We start from the raw sequence: 17,446 nt of genomic DNA, 5'->3' as shown, positions 1-17,446 counted from the left end.
AGATTTTTATGGTATTTGGATGAGTGGATTAGCCTACACAAAAATAACAAGCTATGGCATGATTATGAACATGAAAATACTTTGTATTATGAAAAGTGTCAAACAATAGAGGAAATATTTTTTCTATGTTCTATACAACAAATAATCACTGTACAAAATTTATCACATGCATGTTTTATACAAATTTTGCTCTCTAGCAAAAATAGCAGAAATCAGCCATTAAAGGCACCTGAACTACACCTCATAATTTTTCTATAGTACATGCATGACACATATTTTTCCAAGGAATTACATTACACAAGAAGAGTAACAAACTTGGAATCATATTTTTCTGATACATATAGGATTTACTACACATTTTACAAGATATCAGCAATATCAAGAATTAATTAAAGCTCTACAGAAAAGTATCTAAAAAATGACATGCAGTATTTTTATCGTGTAGATCTGGTGACAAGGAACCTAGCAAAATTTGTTTCAACAAATTTAGAGCCAAAATGAGTACACAAACATTTTCCAAAGCATTTAACAGAAATCTAAAAATTCATTTCTTAATTCCTTTTAAAAACCAGCCGACAAAAAAGGCTGGGTGCACCCGGTGCAGTGCACCCAGAGGGGCTGCCAGGCAGGACCCAGAGGGTTAACCGACCCCACTGGCCAGTCACCCGGAGCCTTCACCAGCCACTGCGGCCCCACGGGTCAGCGACCAGAGAGCAGGGGAGGAGCTCCGCCGACCGGTGCTCACCGGCGGCGAGCCCTTCTGGTGGCGCAGGTGGTGCCAGCGTGCACACCACACCGAGCCGCACCAGCTAGGAGGGTGGCATTGGCCCGTCGACATGACAGACCACACGGCCACGGCAGCGCACCCGCCGGAGAGGAAGGAGGCGCCAAGCTCGGCCCTTACCTCGACGACGACGGCCGCGAGCGAGCACAGGTGAGGCAGGGAGGCTAGGCGGAGCTGCTGGTGGTGGGAATCGAAGAATGGAGGCATGGGAGGGGGTATGTCGCCGGTGGGGGTGGCGGCGGCGTTCGGTGGCGAGAGCGGGCGCGCTGCTGCTGCTGGCGCTACGTCTGAGAGAGCGGGAGGGCGAAGTGGAGAGCGCAGTGGCTTCAGCAGATGAAGGCAAGTGCGTGGAAGCAGAGGCAGGCCGTGGCTGCCGTGCGGCGGGCGTCGCCGGCGCATGGCCACCACACGACGGTCGTGCTCTGGCGCTAGTCGGGACACGACGCGCGGGAACGGCGCGGCGCAGCACAGAGGCAGGTCGTGCGCGTGAGGTGGGCTGGGCTGGACGTGGGGCAGGCGAGCGGTGGGCGCGGTGGCAGGCCGAGCCAGCTTCGGCCGTGGGTCGAGAAACAGGGCGGTGGCCTGTTAAGCGAAAATGAAATAATTTTCTTTTTATTTCTCAAATAAACAGAATTCAAATCCCATTTTGAGCCATTTAAAAGCATTTTCACAAATTGGTGTAAAAATGAAATTTGTTCCATTTTTCAATATCTACAACTTTGCTTTTATGACCAAAGTCAAATTCCAATTAGATTTTGATTACCAAATTAAACTCAATATTAATTCAAAACCCTAATTTTGAAGAATTATTTTTAAAGCAAAATTTGGCAATAATTTAAATACAAACTTTGCTCCAAAAATTGTGCTAAATAATTCTAGATGATTTACAATCATAGCCAAATATGTTTTACTAACCTAGCAAGCATAATTTGGGCAAAAACAACTCTAAACAAGTGTATGCAACATTCATGTTTCGCGAGCCTGTTTCATATGTTTCGAAGCAGGGTTTCAGTTATTATTTACATGATTAGGCATGTATGATTAGGATGCTTGATGATGCATAATATGCATGATTTGCAGTGCCTAAATGCTGGCATAACACCGGGGTGTTACAATCGACATTTAAGGAGTGCTCGATCAAGTTCCGAGGTACACTGGGCATGTCAGTAGGTTTCCATATGAACACACTCATGTTGCTCCTCAAGAACCTTAAAGGATTAAGATGCCCAAGAGGGGGGGGGGTGAATTGGGCTAATTCTAAATTTTCTTGCAATAATCAAATCCTACGGATAGCCCAACTAACCCCTTGTGCCTAGAAAAGTGTTTCTATCAAACTAACGCACAAAGGACTTACAACCTATGTTCCAAACTTACTCTAGCATAGCAATTCTATGAATGTAACAACAAGTATTGAATTTTACAAAGTAAATACTCAAAGTAAATGCTCAAAGTAAAGAGAGAGGAATGCGGTGATGTTTTGCTGAGGTATCGGAGAGTCGCCACTCCCCACTAGTCCTCATTGGAGCACCTGCGCAAGGGTGTAGCTCTCCCTTGATCGGTGCAAGGATCAAGTGCTCTCTATGGGTTGATTCTTCAACACTCCGTCATGGCGAATCACCCAAAGCCACTCACAACTTGAGTTGGGTCACCCAGAAGCTCCACCGGGTGATCACCAAGCTCCCAACCACCACCAAGCCATCTAGGTGATGGCGATCACCAAGAGTAACAAGCACGAACTCTCACTTGACCACGCGAAGCCTAATGAGAAGATGGATGTACACTTGGCTACTCTTGATTCACTAATAAGGCTACTCTCTTGAATTCTCAAATCTCAATCACCTCACTAGGACCTTGCTCTTTTTGGCACTCACAAACATGTTTCTCAGCTGTTGGAATGAGCAAAAGTAACTCCACACACAAGTGGAGCTTCTATTTATAAGGCAGCCTAAAAAACGAACTGTTATGAGCTTCTGCGGGGTGACCAGACGCTCCAGTCATGTTGACTGGATGCTCCGGTCAGTTCAACCCGTGAACCAGTAAAAATGAGTTAATCGGACGCTGGCAGGGTCCGGTCAGCACTGACCGGACATGTCCGGTCGTATGAAACCCTTACTAGAACCTTACTAGACTCGATCGGACGCTGAACCCTCAGGGTCCGGTCAGTACTGACCGGACGCGTTCGGTCATAGATTCCCTTCTCTAGAACCTTACTGGAGTCGACCAGACGCTGCCTTTCAGTGTCCGATCACATGACCCCTTCAGCGTCCGATCGCACCGAACACAGTCAGCTGATCAAATGAACTGACTGGACCCTATGGGCTACGGCCAGTGTCCGGTCACACCGGGGCCGGCGTCCGGTCAGCATTTGACCCTCCATTCACTTCTAACTCTTGACCATATGTGAATGAAGTTCGCTCTAAAGGATCTTAGGCATTCATAGGAGCTTCCTAGAGCTAGTTTTAACAAGTGTGCACCACACCTAACTCACTAGACTTAACTAGGTCAAGCTACCCGTCCATACCTCCCTTAATAGTATGGCCAAAGGAAAAACAAAGTCCTAAACTACTCTAAGTGTCACTCCAACTCCAATCGACATTTAGAACTAGTCATCCATAACCTTGTCGTCCATCCTTTGAAAACCGAAATGATTTCCATCATAGGGGCATGACAACTTTGATTGCCCAATAGATCTCCATTACCATTACTTAACTTAATTGCCTCTGCAAAACACATGTTAGTCATAGTAATCTTGTATTGTCATTAATCACCGAAACCCAACTAGGGGCCTAGATGCTTTCAAACCTGACGAGCGTGTCTTCCTATTTAGGATCCAGGTTGGCCCCAATAAGGGCCATTTTGCTGGGATCACCGTCGACCAGCTGGATCGCTTTGTGCTCTTTGGACTTGATGTTCTTGCGTGGGGCCTCAAGCTCTAGGATCTCTAGGTGGTTGGTTGGGGTCTTCTTGGCATCGAGCGTGGTCTTAGCCATGCGAATAGAGAGGTCATGAGCCTCTGCTATTTTGAAGCTGTCATCCTCGCAGGTATAAACTGCATATACGTTGCCCCTAAGAGTTAGAACCCCTTTCTCGGTAGGCATCTTGAGCACCAAATACCTGTAGTGAGGTATGGCCATGAACTTGGTGAGCGTTGGTCGACCAAGGATAGCATGGTAGATGCCTTCAAAGTCAGTGACCATGAAGTTGACGTAGTCGGTGCGGAAGTGATCTGGGGTACCAAATTGCATAGGTAGCGTGATCTGCTCGAGATGTGTGGAGCTCTGTCCAGGGAGAACACCCTAGAACTATGCCTCGTATGGCTTGAGATCAGCCTAGGTTATCTTTAGGGCTGGCAAACTATTCTTGAATAGTATATCGATGGAACTACCGCCATCAATCAGCACTCTATCGAACTGAACCTTGTTGATACAAGGATCGAGAACTAGAGGAAAATATCCTGGCTCAGGTATTGCAGCCCATTGGTCCTTTCTGCTAAAGGAGATCTCACGGTGAGACCAAGGAGGGAGCCACGGATCAGCGATGAGGTTGTCGACGTTGGCCACGTTCAAGCAAGCGTGGGCAAGCAGCTTGCGTTCTCGTTTGGTCTCGATGGACACTTTGCCCCTAATGATGGTGTTGACATGATCGGTTGGCTTCACGTACTTGTGACAGGGATCTACGTCTTCATCATCGTTGTCCTCGTTACACTGCTCCCCTACATCGTTAGGCTTGTCGGATGTATCCAGAGCCTATTGGCGCGTGTAGATAGATTTGAGAACACGGTAATTCTCCATGGTATGGTTTGACTTGGGATGGAGCTGGTAGGGTCCTTTCAATGCTTTGGCGTAGTCTTCTTTGTAGTTGCGACGTCCACCACCTTTTTAATGGTGTTGACCTCGCCGTCGTCTTCCCGAGCACGCTTGCCCCTATAATCGTCACGGCAATTACACCGCTGATTACGCTGGTCGCGGTGGTCGCGGGAATCGTTGCGCTGGTTGCGGCGATCAAAATTGTCATTCCGACCACGGTTGTCGCGGTAGTTGTCGTGGTGTGGGGGGTGGTCGGAGCATGGAACCCTTGCTGCTTCTTCGATGATTATCTTTTTAGCATCATCGGCATCCGTATATTTTTTAGCAGTGGCTAGGAGCACTGTGATTGATTCAGGTCTCTTGCGGAGGAGCTTGTCCCTTAGGGCATCGTGGAAGCGGAGACCAATGATGAAAGCCTCGATTGCCTCATTATCAGAGATTGACGAGACCTTGATGTGCATCTCTGAGAAGCGTCGGACATACTCGCGCAGTGGCTCATCTTTGTGATCTCAAATCCACTGCAGATCATATTTGTTGCCGGGTTGCTCGCAAGTAGCAATGAAGTTGTTGATGAATGCTTGCTTGAGCTCTTGATAAGAACCAAAGTAGTTCACCGGCAAGCTGACCAGCCATTGGTGGCCTGCATGGCTGACGGTGACTAGGAAGTAATTAGACATGACGTGCTCGTCAGCCATGGCTGATCTGCACGTAGTTTTGTAGAGCATGACCAATAATTTGGGGTTCTCCTTGCCATCGTACTTCTGAAGTTTTTCGAGCTTAAAGTTCTTGGGCCATATGACTTGGCGAAGGTGTGGAGTAAACTGCTTCAAACTCGGAGGGCCGTGGGTAGTATCACATTCCATACGGCGATAGCTTTTGTGGGATGCACGATCGTTGGCTCTTTGGTTGATGCGATTGTGTTCTTCGAGGGAATGGCGGGGATCGTTATTGCCATCACGGTGATCCTGATTGCCACCCTGGTTAACCCTACGACCACAGTTATCATGGTGATTGTCACGGTTGTCTCGGTGGTTATCGTCCCGGTAGTTGCGGCGGTTGTTGTCCTGGTAGTCGCAGTGGTTGTCGTCCCGACCACCATCATGACCACCGCTTCCGCCTTAACGGTTGTCTGATGGGTCATTGTTGCGCGAGCCACGTTGGTTGGGTGGCTGTGAGCGACTTGAGTACTGGCGGCTGTGGCTTGATTCGACTGAGACGGATGGAGCCTAGGCTTGATTTACAATCTCTGCGGTCTGGGCCATAGCAACCGTCAGGTAAGCTTGTATATCATCTCGAACTACCTAAATTTTCAGGGTATTGGGTAGTCATTGCATTGTCACCATAGCAATAACTATGTTGGCGCTTGGAGTCCTAAAGACCTGCTTGTCCCCCACCCTATCAAAGGTATTATTAAGGTCGCGTGGCTGGACCCTTATGCGTCGTGCCTCCTCTTCTACCTCAGCTTCGACTTGTCAGTGATTAAACCGGTCAATATTATGTGCTTCGCGTGCTAGCCTTTCTTGTTCTATTTCACCAACTACCAGTGGTTCGTCATTACTGACAACATTGATCAAACTCCTCGCCTTGGTAGGAAGGATGGGAATCGTGGGAACCCCAGGGCGTGGTCTGGGATATCCAGATCGTATTCAATGTCTTAATTGTCATGATGCTGGAGCTCAGTGTGGATGAAGCCATTAGATGTGATGCTGGACGGGGAGCTTGAGCCACCCTCTTGAACTGTGTGGACCGATCCTTCTTGATACTCCTCAATCCGGACCATGTTGACGAAGTTGCGTAGGCCATAGCGTTGAGCCTGGTAGTTCTCCATCGAGGCTTCGCACTCGAAGAGCCAGAGACCCATTGCGGGGGCTGGTCGGCGACGAACGGAGCGCCCTTTAGGAGTAGATGTGACCACGAGATCCGTACCGAGTCATGTAGGACGACTGGCCCAAACTGGTCGGGTAGATCTGTTATGGGTAGTGGTTACCTGCTCATTAGGTTGACTTTGAATCAAACTTACCAGAGCTAGGGTTTCAGCAAGTTTGGTGCTGACCCGATCGATGGAGTCAAGTAAGTCGGTGTTGTCGATCTGCCTCCCTTTGTAGCGAGGAAGCGGACGATGGGTTGTCAGCGTGGCTGAAGACGATGCTGGCATGGCCGGAGCCAGATCCATCGTGGTCGGAGCCATAGCCGATGCAGGTGAAGCAGTGGTCGACACAGATTGAATCCATGCCTCCTCCGTGGTCATGGCAATGAAGTCGTCGGAGCCAGTGGTCCAGGTGATCTGGCCGATGGTGAACGTGAGGTCATTCGGTGTAGCCATAGAACTGAGGATGATGACCATCTTGTTCGTCTGGAGGGCAGTACGCACACCCCCTACCTGGCGTGCCACTATCGATGAAATATGGTCGACAGTCTACCTAGGGGTATGCCCAAGGTAGTAGATTATCGGCAGACAGATGCGCAAGCTACAAACAAGATGGTGATGCAAGACAGACACGAGGTTTTATCCAGGTTCGGCCACCATGAAGATGTAATACCTATGTCCTACGTCTGATTGTATTGATGTATGTCAATGAGAGATGTTTTTTAGAGGGGTCCCCTGCCCGCCTTATATAGTCTGGGGGGGCATGGTTACAGATCTAGAAACTAATCCTAACCAGTTACAATTGCCATAGGTGGCCGGATAAGGATTCCTATTCTAACCGACCAGGATCTTGCTTGATCTCCAAATCTGCCTTGATTCCTTACGCGGGACTCCGAGCAGATTGGCCGGGCCGCGCGTCGTCTTCTAGTGGGCCAGACCCCCTGGTCTGGGCCAGCCCAAGCCTAGCCGTAAGGATATAGGGATTAATACCCCCATAGAGACCGACGTCGCGCGCCCTTTGCTGCCACTGACCAGACATGCCGGTCCAACCAAGACCAGCGTCCGGTTACTTACAGTGACCTCCGTCTTTTCTGTCCAGGGCGCCGATGGCACCGTTAGACTGTCACTCCACCGGTGAAGTTTCTAACCCTTGCTCAAATGTTCCAACCACCAAGTGTATCACCTTGTGCACATGTGTTAGCATATTTTTATAAACATTTTCAAGGGTGTTAGCACTCCACTAAATCCTAAATGCATATGCAATGAGTTAGAGCATCTAGTGGCACTTTGATAACCGCATTTCGATATGAGTTTCACCCCTCTTAATAGTACGGCTATCGAACCTAAATATGATCACACTCTCTAAGTGTCTTGATCACCAAAATAAAATAGCTCCTACCATTTATACCTTTGTCTTGAGCCTTTTGTTTTTCTCTTTCTTCTTTTAAGTCCAAGCACTTGATCATCATCATGGCATCACCATCATCATGTCATGATCTTCATTTGCTTCACCACTTGGAATGTGCTACCTATCTCATGATCACTTGATAAACTAGGTTAGCACTTAGGGTTTCATCAATTCACCAAAACCAAACTAGAGCTTTCACGTGGCTGGGCCGATCTGGCCGCCATAAGCCTCGGACAGACAGCTGGCCGCCGTCCGCCGCGACGCAGGAAGCCAGGCCACAAGATCGCCCGTCTCATGCCGTAGCGGCAGTGGAGAAGCAGCAGCATCCGGCGTCCACCGCCCGGACCCCAATGAGCCAAGCACGCGCTGGCGCAGATCTAGGGGAGAGATGGCCAGATCTAGCCCCGAGGAGCCTGGATCTAACCCACCGGCCGGTGAGCTCATCGGAGAACCACCGGGAAAGGGTATGGAGGTGGAGGAGTTGGAAAGGGGGGAGAGGAAATGGCTGCGGCGGGCACCATTTTTTAGGCCGCCGCCGCCACACACCGGAGGGCAGCGACGGCGACCGGAGGGAAGACCGGGAGGGGGAGGCCCTAGGGGCGCCGAGGTGGTCGCCCCCGAGTCGCCCTTGGGGAGCGCTCGGGGGAAAGGAGAGGGTTCGGGTTTACTAGCCCAGATTACTAGTACCATTTCTTCCTTTGGAAGCGAGTGTCATTTCTCGCTTTCTAGATATACCAGATGGTGAGCATAATTCTCAGAAAATCCGTCTCCGAAGTGCTGCTGTTGATGACAGTGCCTACTCTTTGGCGCGAGCTAGCAGATCGCCAGGGGAAACTCGCGCGCAGGACCAGGATCTTTACGCGCGTGCAGGTAATTTTTTCTAAGTGCTAAAAGATTGAGAGGTGAGATTGAGAATTGTTGGAGATGGTTTTTTCCTAATCTTACCAAAAATCTTAGAATGGGTTTTGGGTACTCTTAGAGATGCTCTTAACAAGGGTTAATAAATGTACTAAATTTTTAGCCAAGTTTAATTGTTAACCAACTGGCTGACCTGCCCTAGCTATTCTAAGCAATTTTTTAGTCATAACTAACAACTAGCCTTAACTATAAAAAAAAACAAAAAACAAAGAAACAACTAGCCTTAGCTGATCTAAACAAGCATTTTAGCTCGTCAAAACCAGCAAAACCATGTTTTTAGCTCGTCGCCTTATTACAATAGTGATGAAGATGGTAACTACAACCAATGTCACCGGGCAAAATTCTGAATGACCAAAGTAAGCTGTGTCGTGGCAAATGCATAAAAAATACTCTTTCCGTCCAAATATATAAGGCACAACCACTTTTTATCTATGTCCATAATATAAGGTGTTCTCTCTCTACACGCACGTACATCAATATAGTAGTACTAGTGTTGAGAGAGAGTTCAATATGCTCTTTGATCTTTGAACGTAGTAATATTGATCCAGATCTTAAGTATTAAGCCCTACGGGCATTACACTAGTCACTATTTCCTCCTTGCTCTCTTACGTGGCAGTCGCATTTGCCACGCAGCGTGACTGCAATGGCGGATCTACATAGCATTTTTAGATAAATAGATCGACAGAGCGTACGTCCGTCTGACTGCTGAGAAACAAAAACCCTAAAATAAGCTCGGAGCCCGTGAGCACAACAAAACGTTTATTCTCCGCCGAAAGGAACCCCCAAAGACGGCATCGGCCCGGCCCATCGCACTGGTTCTGTGCATGCTGCGCTGGCTGAGCTACTGGTGCATGCACAGCAGCACAGGGCACAGTCACAGCAGGGAGCGCGGCGTCCCTTGTCCATGGCGGCCGTGTGCTGTCAAACTGGCACTGGCACGCCCGTGAACAAGGCCCCGTCCGCTCACGGGACGAATACGACCAAACGCGCGCCCGCCACGCCCCCATCTTCACTCACCTCCCCCCGCTTTTGTCCACATCCCCTGTAAATCAGCGCCAGCCAGCCACAAGCCCGCACCGCGACTGCAGTTGAGACCAGTTCGCCGCCCCTCCCCTAGATAATCTCGTCTCGCCAGGGACGGCAGGCCGTGCCGTCACGAGACTCCTCGCCAACCGCCGGGCCGGGTCGTCAAGGAGAGACCGAGAGAGAGTGCGCGCGCGCGGTGGGATCGGAGAGATTTCGTTCTAGATCGAGCTCCCCTGAGGATGGAGCGCGACAGTTCCTGCAGGCGGCTCACCGTGGTCGGCACCATCCTTGTCTGCACGGCCCTCTTCTCGCCGCCCGCCGCCGCGCTCAACATCGGCATCCAGTCGGCCGGCGACGGCGCGGTACGTACACAGGCTAAATTATATATGCTTGGAGTAGCTTTCAGCCTTTCATCACGCTCATCATACGCACACGTACGCAGCACGTCGTTGCCCACTAATCTAGCTCCACACCCCTGTTAACTGTGCTCTTTGATTCGCGCGCAGAGCAAGCAGCAGGCGTGCAGCCGCACGTGCGAGTCGGACCACTGCACGAGTACGTACAATTAACCCGTCTCTTCCACCGTTTATTTCCTCGTAATTGCATCGATCGCTCACTTATTAAGCGCCCGACATGATCTTCTGCCACTCAACAGCGGCGCCGTTCCTGCGGTACGGCAAGTACTGCGGCATCCTGTACAGCGGCTGCCCCGGCGAGCGGCCGTGCGACGCGCTGGACGCCTGCTGCATGCACCACGACAACTGCGTCCAGGCAAAGAGTACGTTACGTTATATACACAAGCTCCAATCATCATCCATCTTCAATTGCTAGCACGAACGTGGGCTGATGCCGGCGGCTGCGCGCGTTGTTGTATACGTACCATGTATGCAGTGGACTACCTGAGCACGTCTTGCAACGAGGCGCTGCTGGACTGCCTGGCGAGGCTGCGGGAGGGCACGTCCACGTTCGACGGGAACAAGTGCATGATCGACGAGGTCATCGACGTGATCTCGGTCGTCATAGAGGCCGCCGTCGTCGCCGGCAGGGTGCTGCACAAGCCGTAGCCGCACGCGGCGGCCGTGGTGGGCGCGCGCGTAAACAGCAGCCTGCGCCCTGCGGTTGGTGGATGATACATCTTTTTCGTGCTTGGTTTAGGGGTGGTGGCGTCCTGGACGGCTGGCCGGGGCCCGGGGCTGCGTCGTCGGCTCACATGGCGGTTTGTGTGCTAGTGCTACTACTAGCTGGCTAGCTCCCACAGGCTGTCAGCCCGGCCTAAACTGACGACAAGATATATCAGCCCGTTCGTTTCGTCGTAAACGATCGTGGATTATTTATTACTGACTGGTTTGGTGTGAGAGAAAAATACTGTTTCAGCTTATAATTCACGATCGTATACGAGCAAACGAACAGGCTGTATGTATGTAGATTACTAAAGAAAGCTTGTTTGGTTTTGAGCATCTCGTGTCCCTATCACACTGTATTACCTACCGTATAAGTATAAAGAAAGTTTCCTCATGCTGGTTTTGGTTTCTTGGACAGTCTACACTCTACACACGTGTGTAGCTTGCGTTGTTGCAAATGACGAATAATACAGTGTGTGTACTCAGCAGGATCATCATGTGATGGATGAACCTTGATTTAGGATCTTGTACGTGCTGCTGCCGGAACGATTTCGTGATCGCGCGATCTGTTTGTTCCTGAGACTCGGAGGGAATCTGCGCCCACTGATCGTCTGGCATCGACGCTCCAGTGATGCTATCTCGTTGTCCATAGTCCACACATTGCTGTCAAGTCCATCCTTCGGATGCATACAAATACAAACATTGGAACTAGTAGCGCGTAGCGTCCGTCATACGGTCATACCCTCATAAGCTCAGCAGACAGCAGTCAGGAATGACCAAAACTACAAATGTGATGCAATGCCAAAGAACAAAATGAAGAGCAGAGCGTGCAGCGGCTGCATGCCTGCACCAAAGAGCAGGGCAGCGTTCCATGATCGAATGGAAAGTAAGCTTGTGTAGTACCAATAACTGGAGATTTATTGGATGCATAAAACAAAACATAATATGTCAATGACGGCAATACAGTAGCAAGAGTATTTACAATTTACATGTTTACAGGTGAAACGGAAACAGCATGGCCCAGCTTGATTCCCCCATTTTATTTTATTGTGCAAAGAAGCGATCCACAAATCACTTGCTGGGAATCTCTGTTGTTTTACTGCACTACTGGTAACTGGTTTTGCTAGGACACATAAAGAGGTTCAGGGGCCGTTTTCCTCTGTATCCTGATAAAACAAAAGAAATTGTTAGAAAAACAAAGGAAAAAACCAATGTCAACACTCAATATGCATCAGTGGCGAAGCTAGAGCAGATTGGACGGAGGTGCACTTGCCTTATGGGTTCATAGACTTGTCTATAAGGATGGGTCCATAGACTTATGGGTCCCCATTTACAATGGACATATATAGTGGAATACTGGAATTTTAATCACAATCACTATTTATATAATCTTGAGCCCCCTTATGTTCATCATTACCGTGGGCATGAGGCGTACATGTTCAGCAATGCATACAAACTAGTAGTTGCCTCGTTTCATAATCAAAGATGGGTGTATCTATATTGCTGAAACATTAACCTCGTTTCATAATCAAAGAAGGGCGGGCCTGGTGCAAGCGGTAGAGTCTTACCGCCTGTGATCGGAAGGTCCCGGGTTCGAGTCGCAGTCTCCTCGTATTGCACAGGCGAGGGTAAGGCTTGCCACTAACACCCTTCCCCAGACCCCGCACAGAGCGGGAGCTCTCTGCACTGGATACGCCCTTTATTAACCTAGTTCTCCCATGTTTTACTGTTACCACTATTATCAACTCACTGAAGAGCAACATTGTCAACTGAAACATCATCCTATCATAAGTGTCTAGATCAACACCTTAATAAGTTGCAGAGCAAACCTAATAAGCAAACGGCAACTTTATGCACAAAATGTGTTATTTTGTTTGTCAATGGAGTTACCAAGCACTAATATGTTTTGGTTTAGTGAAAAGTGCAAACTATCATATGAAACCTACCAATGAGATAATTATGCAGTTGTCACAAGCTTGATTTCAGAAGGGAAACAGTGCTAGCCACATCCCATCCAAGATTGAAGACATAATTTATAAGCATTTCTAGTCAATTATGCCAAGACCTTTTAGACGTAAAGGAAAATCAAAACAGTATAGTAAAAGAATAATTCTTCAATAGTGCCATTATGAACTAACCAGTTGTCTTTGGACCATTCACATCCTTCAGTATCAACTACATGTAAGCTCAATGCATGTCTTGACGCTGGAGAAAGGTTCTCAAAACTGTACACAAAAGGCCAAAACACTATTAACTTGAAACAGTACAACACAAGTAGGAAGCATTAGTAATATAAAGGAGAATTCCACCTCTGATGTATCAGATCTCCATGTATAACCACCAAAGCACCAGATTTTACTTCCAGCGGTACAAATTCTTTCTGATCATAGGCTGGGGAGGGGCGATCAAAATGGGTACCATTTTCATCTCTGACCATACGCCTCACCAAGCCCTCTAATACAAAACACAAAAGTTAAAAGAAAACTTAGACAGTCCTGCCTTTCAAGACGTTCTTTGCCATAAAGTATTTGTGTGAAAGAAATACTTTTGTGTGATCCTGGAATTGCCCACAGGCAACCATTGTTGATCGTTGCGTCTTCAAGTGCAAGCCACAACCCTGTGCATGTTCGAGGTTCCGTGTAAAGGAATGTATTATCCTGGTGTGGCACCACCTCACCACCAATACCTGGTTGCTATCGAAAAGAAAAAAAAACAATAAGAAATTAAGAAATAGCATACAGTGTCAGCAAAAAGTAGAATCTAAAAAATCTACCTTAAAGATGTACATAGATTGAATGACTGCAGGCCTCTTGTAGCCTAAAGAAGAGAACAAGCTTGCAACACTCTCCGAGAAAGAAAACTTTTTGAACACAGGATCAAGTTCATGTAATGCTGCATATCAGGAAAGATGGCGAAGGTAAGATATCTCAAGCCCTGTTCTTCAGGACTTCAGGCCAGACTGGATACCATTTTTTCTTGAATGCCTTGTATAATACATTCACAACATTGAAGACAATAGGGGAGGTTTATCCAAAAATGATGGGAGTTATAACATAACACCACTTTACAAAACAAACTGAAGCACATAAATATTTAAGATAGCTAGATTACACGAACTACAAACATCTATAACAAAGATAAGTCTACAGTGGTGCATTTAGAATGCACATACATAATTGAATTAAATGCAACAAAATTTGTTATTTTTAAGATTATTACCACCAGAAGAAACTCTGAAAGTCGTTTAAAAGTGGAATCTCTTTAGAAGTTATAGCTTATCATCTTTGGGTAGAGCCACAGAAGTATAATAACATACTGTTAGTACAATACTACAATAACAGAAGGTGATGATGATTTTCTTATATTTAGTGAAACAGGGTGTTTCCACCACTATTTCCTATTTACTGGCCAAATTAAAGTATGCACATAAGGGGGAGGGGAGGGGAAGGGGGAGGGGGGCACGATATTGAAAAAAATGATTGAGCCCACCATATGAAAGAAAACTAGGTATAAATGCTTTCTAGCTGAATGTGACAGCACCATGCCCATACTTACCATGCCCAACTTTATTAATTGAAAGTTCTTTTGGCTGTTTCAAGCATCCATCATCTCCATACGCCTTTTCTGTGAGTGAAATAGTGTCAAAGAAAAAAAAAAGACATGAGGCCCTCAAGCTGTCAAAATGTTGTCAACCAGTTGAGCAAAAAAAGGGGGGGATAGGAAATCTCAGTATCAACTATCAATTAAAATTTTTCACATAGGTAAAGGTACAGAAACAATAAACTAAGTCGGTAGAGCGAGGTACAGCTATTTTCACATAGTCCAAGGCAGTACCAATTCCTAGTTCGTAAAATAGATTTAATAGAATTGTGACATATTCCTACTAGTCTGAGGGGAACAAATCACGTACCCTCAAAGAAGAATGAGATATTCTCTGCACTCTTAAAGAAGTAATCATCCTTCAACTGCCGCTGCAATGGAAAACAACATACCAATTATGCTAAATCTGAGTATGCACAATATGCTATTTATAAACGGCAACAGGCTACAAACATAACCAATTGAAACAACAAAAAATAGCGCAATGTAAACCAAACATATGTGTAATTCAAACCCAGCAATAGAATTTTCAAAAGATAGAGATGTAGGTGCTCCGGCATCAGGGTGTGTATATGGAGAAGGAAAAGAGGAAAAAATTGCAAAAACTGACACTCGAAAGATTGACTCCTTTACGATGACACTCGGGTGGATGACAAGTGGTTGTATATGAATGTGGGTCCAGTGACGCAATCGACCGATCTTTCGAATCCCGTTTTCGCAAATCGCCCGGAAAGGAGCGCAACAAAGGCAGGAACCGAGACTGGCCCAATCGAAGCCGATGGCGTACATGATCCTTGGTGGAGAAGACGGCGGAGCTGGCGCCATCGAACCCAGCGACAAGCTCGGCCATGCGGTCCCGCATCTCCCGCACCTCCACCGCGCTCGAGAACGAGTCCATCACGACGTACCCTGGAACCAACCAACGCGATAACGAGTTAGGGTTTCAGCTCGATACGACTATACGAGCAGCGACATTCGCCGCCGGTTATCGGGATACCAGGAGCGCGAGGGCGAAGGAATAGGCCTGAGGGTGGACAAGCGGCCGGTGCGCTCACCATTGGCCTCGAAGAAGCTGAGCTGGTCGGCGGCGAGGCTACTGGCTGGCGGCATGGCGGCGAGCGGAGGTGGAGGGAAGGGGAGAAGGTTGACCGGAATAGGTGATGGAGTGAAGGGTACGGAACTTCTTCTCCCGACGCTGCTAGGAGGCGATTCCTAGCCTCCCACGACCCACAGCACGAAGCGATTCGATCCTCGGCCAGTCGGCCCCGTTGGAACCGTTTGTGTGGGAAACGATTATAATCTGATTAATCGGGATTTTCTGGTAAGGCGCAGTATATGAATAATCTACGGTTTAGATAATCGAAGTGTTTGTAATTCTAATGGTTCCTAGGTTGCGTTGTTACGAGATAGCTAAACTTTTATATTAAAAATATACTGATCACACGATAAGATAATAATACTGTAAAATTAAATAGCGACGTTAAAGTGACATTTAATCTAAAAAAACAAAGTTCGTGACATTAACATACTACCGGAGAGCGTGGCGTCGGCAGGCTCACAAACTCTACCATATAGACCTTTTCCGTGATACGGCTAAGATAATAGTTTTATATCGTTAGAGAAGAAATCTCCAATATCCATTTATTTCGTGCGCCAATAAATCCACGAATAAGTTTCACGATATCTCCATACCATCCTGTACATAGGTAAGTATATGTTCATGTGTTACAACGAAAAAATAATAATACCACGATAATATAAATATTAGCACATGTTGTACCATTATCCAAAAAAACTATACTTCAAGCATGATGTTTCCAATATTTGGTTTGGAGTCAATTATCAATATTACACGAGGATCCTTAAAACATGAACGATGAGAATAAGTTCAAATTTACATGTTAGTGCTCAATGAAATTTACAGGATGGCACTGCTCAATGAAACTTTTGAAATGTTCAGAGTACATACATGAACTGCCGACGGAAAATTCAAGAAAAAAAATAAATTTTAAAGATTCTTGATGCTAACATGTTTAATATTCTTCAAATCAATATGTGTGACAATTTCAAATCTGATCATGGCTTTCTATCAGCCCAATGATTTAATAAGAGATTAAAATACAATTGATCCCACAAGGACACCGATAAGATTCAAAGATTATAAACAATTCAGTGAGATAGTATCAAGGAGTCAAGTGTGTTCAGAGAGATTCATCTGATTGATGGATAACATTTAATCCAACACATGCATATTTATACCACTTGACTATTGCAATTCGGATCTCTGTTGCTATATGGTTGTCGTGATGTAATATCTAGAACTACAGCCTACAACCTCTGATAGAGCACACGAACTGAAGTACTGAATCTCTGTGAATTTCTGAATATCCAAAGCAAAAAAATAAATACAGTCTGAACTTCGGTAAATAGTCACCTCTAACTGTAAGTTGCAATAAAACAAATGACTCAATTATTATGAAATGGCCACTTCAACGCAACATCGTATATTCATTACACATCGGATATTCAGAGTTCCAAATGCTCTGAACATTGAAACCAACAAAAAATCTTTGCAAAATTATTCTAAATATGCATACTTGAATAATCTTTCCATATTTCAAAATTAGATGCAAAGGTGCAAAGTACTAAAGGAAAGAATATTAATCAGTTTTAGCCCGAAGCTATTTAAGTTGAGGGCAATCAATCCAGATACTCATGTTGCAAATTATCTCTACAACCAATTGAATGTGTTAGCCTAAGATTAGTGGTACACTGAACCCCTTCTCAATCTCTACAATTAATTGAGATTTTTAAAGACATTTATATTTTTTCCCATGAGCTAAACATTCATAGATTAAATTGTTAAATATCTATAACTACTAATTGATCTGTTAATATAAGGACTACAGACTGCTA

General features: G+C 46.5%; 2 protein-coding genes across 4 annotated transcripts; one reads left to right on the top strand and one right to left on the bottom strand.

Annotated features, from left to right (window-relative positions):
• Positions 1–9,818: 9,818 nt before the first annotated feature.
• On the top strand, positions 9,819–11,324 carry LOC136474822 (phospholipase A2 homolog 3-like). The gene is made up of 4 exons (XM_066472392.1): positions 9,819–10,171; positions 10,316–10,364; positions 10,465–10,587; positions 10,701–11,324. The coding sequence occupies exons 1-4, from the start codon at positions 10,049–10,051 to the stop codon at positions 10,871–10,873; spliced, it is 468 nt and encodes a 155-aa protein (XP_066328489.1). The 5' UTR covers positions 9,819–10,048; the 3' UTR covers positions 10,874–11,324.
• Positions 11,325–11,948: 624 nt separating this feature from the next.
• Positions 11,949–16,093, bottom strand: LOC136474801 (phytanoyl-CoA dioxygenase 1-like). Of its 3 annotated transcripts, XM_066472368.1 has the most exons (10): positions 15,586–16,093; positions 15,318–15,439; positions 14,841–14,901; positions 14,486–14,554; positions 13,704–13,822; positions 13,476–13,623; positions 13,240–13,384; positions 13,069–13,155; positions 12,499–12,616; positions 11,949–12,096 (listed from the first exon to the last, which is right to left on the bottom strand). In XM_066472368.1, exons 1-10 carry the CDS (start codon positions 15,638–15,640, stop codon positions 12,073–12,075), a joined length of 948 nt encoding a protein of 315 aa, XP_066328465.1. In that variant the 5' UTR covers positions 15,641–16,093; the 3' UTR covers positions 11,949–12,072. The 3 variants fall into 3 exon arrangements, with proteins under 3 accessions (XP_066328465.1, XP_066328473.1, XP_066328478.1); XM_066472376.1 differs by lacking the exon at positions 12,499–12,616 and having other exon boundaries at positions 15,586–16,083; XM_066472381.1 differs by lacking the exon at positions 11,949–12,096 and having other exon boundaries at positions 12,527–12,611; positions 15,586–16,086.
• Positions 16,094–17,446: the final 1,353 nt, after the last annotated feature.

This window comes from Miscanthus floridulus, chromosome 1 (genome assembly GCF_019320115.1).
Source record: "Miscanthus floridulus cultivar M001 chromosome 1, ASM1932011v1, whole genome shotgun sequence".
Lineage (NCBI taxonomy): Eukaryota > Viridiplantae > Streptophyta > Magnoliopsida > Poales > Poaceae > Miscanthus > Miscanthus floridulus.
The sequence above is the reverse complement of the archived record's forward strand: the minus strand, read 5'-3'. Positions and strand labels throughout refer to the sequence as shown.

Excerpts from the sequence above, each read along its gene's own strand:
- LOC136474801 (XM_066472368.1), bottom strand. The coding sequence starts at position 15,640 with ATGCCGCCAGCCAGTAGCCTCGCCGCCGACCAGCTCAGCTTCTTCGAG. Across the intron at positions 13,823-14,485 it reads AATTAATAAAGTTGGGCATG|CATTACATGAACTTGATCCT; the intron begins GTAAGTATGGGC and ends CCTGATATGCAG. Across the intron at positions 13,385-13,475 it reads AATTCCAGGATCACACAAAA|AGGGCTTGGTGAGGCGTATG; the intron begins GTATTTCTTTCA and ends GTTTTGTATTAG.
- LOC136474822 (XM_066472392.1), top strand. The coding sequence starts at position 10,049 with ATGGAGCGCGACAGTTCCTGCAGGCGGCTCACCGTGGTCGGCACCATC. Across the intron at positions 10,172-10,315 it reads AGTCGGCCGGCGACGGCGCG|AGCAAGCAGCAGGCGTGCAG; the intron begins GTACGTACACAG and ends ATTCGCGCGCAG. Across the intron at positions 10,588-10,700 it reads CAACTGCGTCCAGGCAAAGA|TGGACTACCTGAGCACGTCT; the intron begins GTACGTTACGTT and ends CCATGTATGCAG.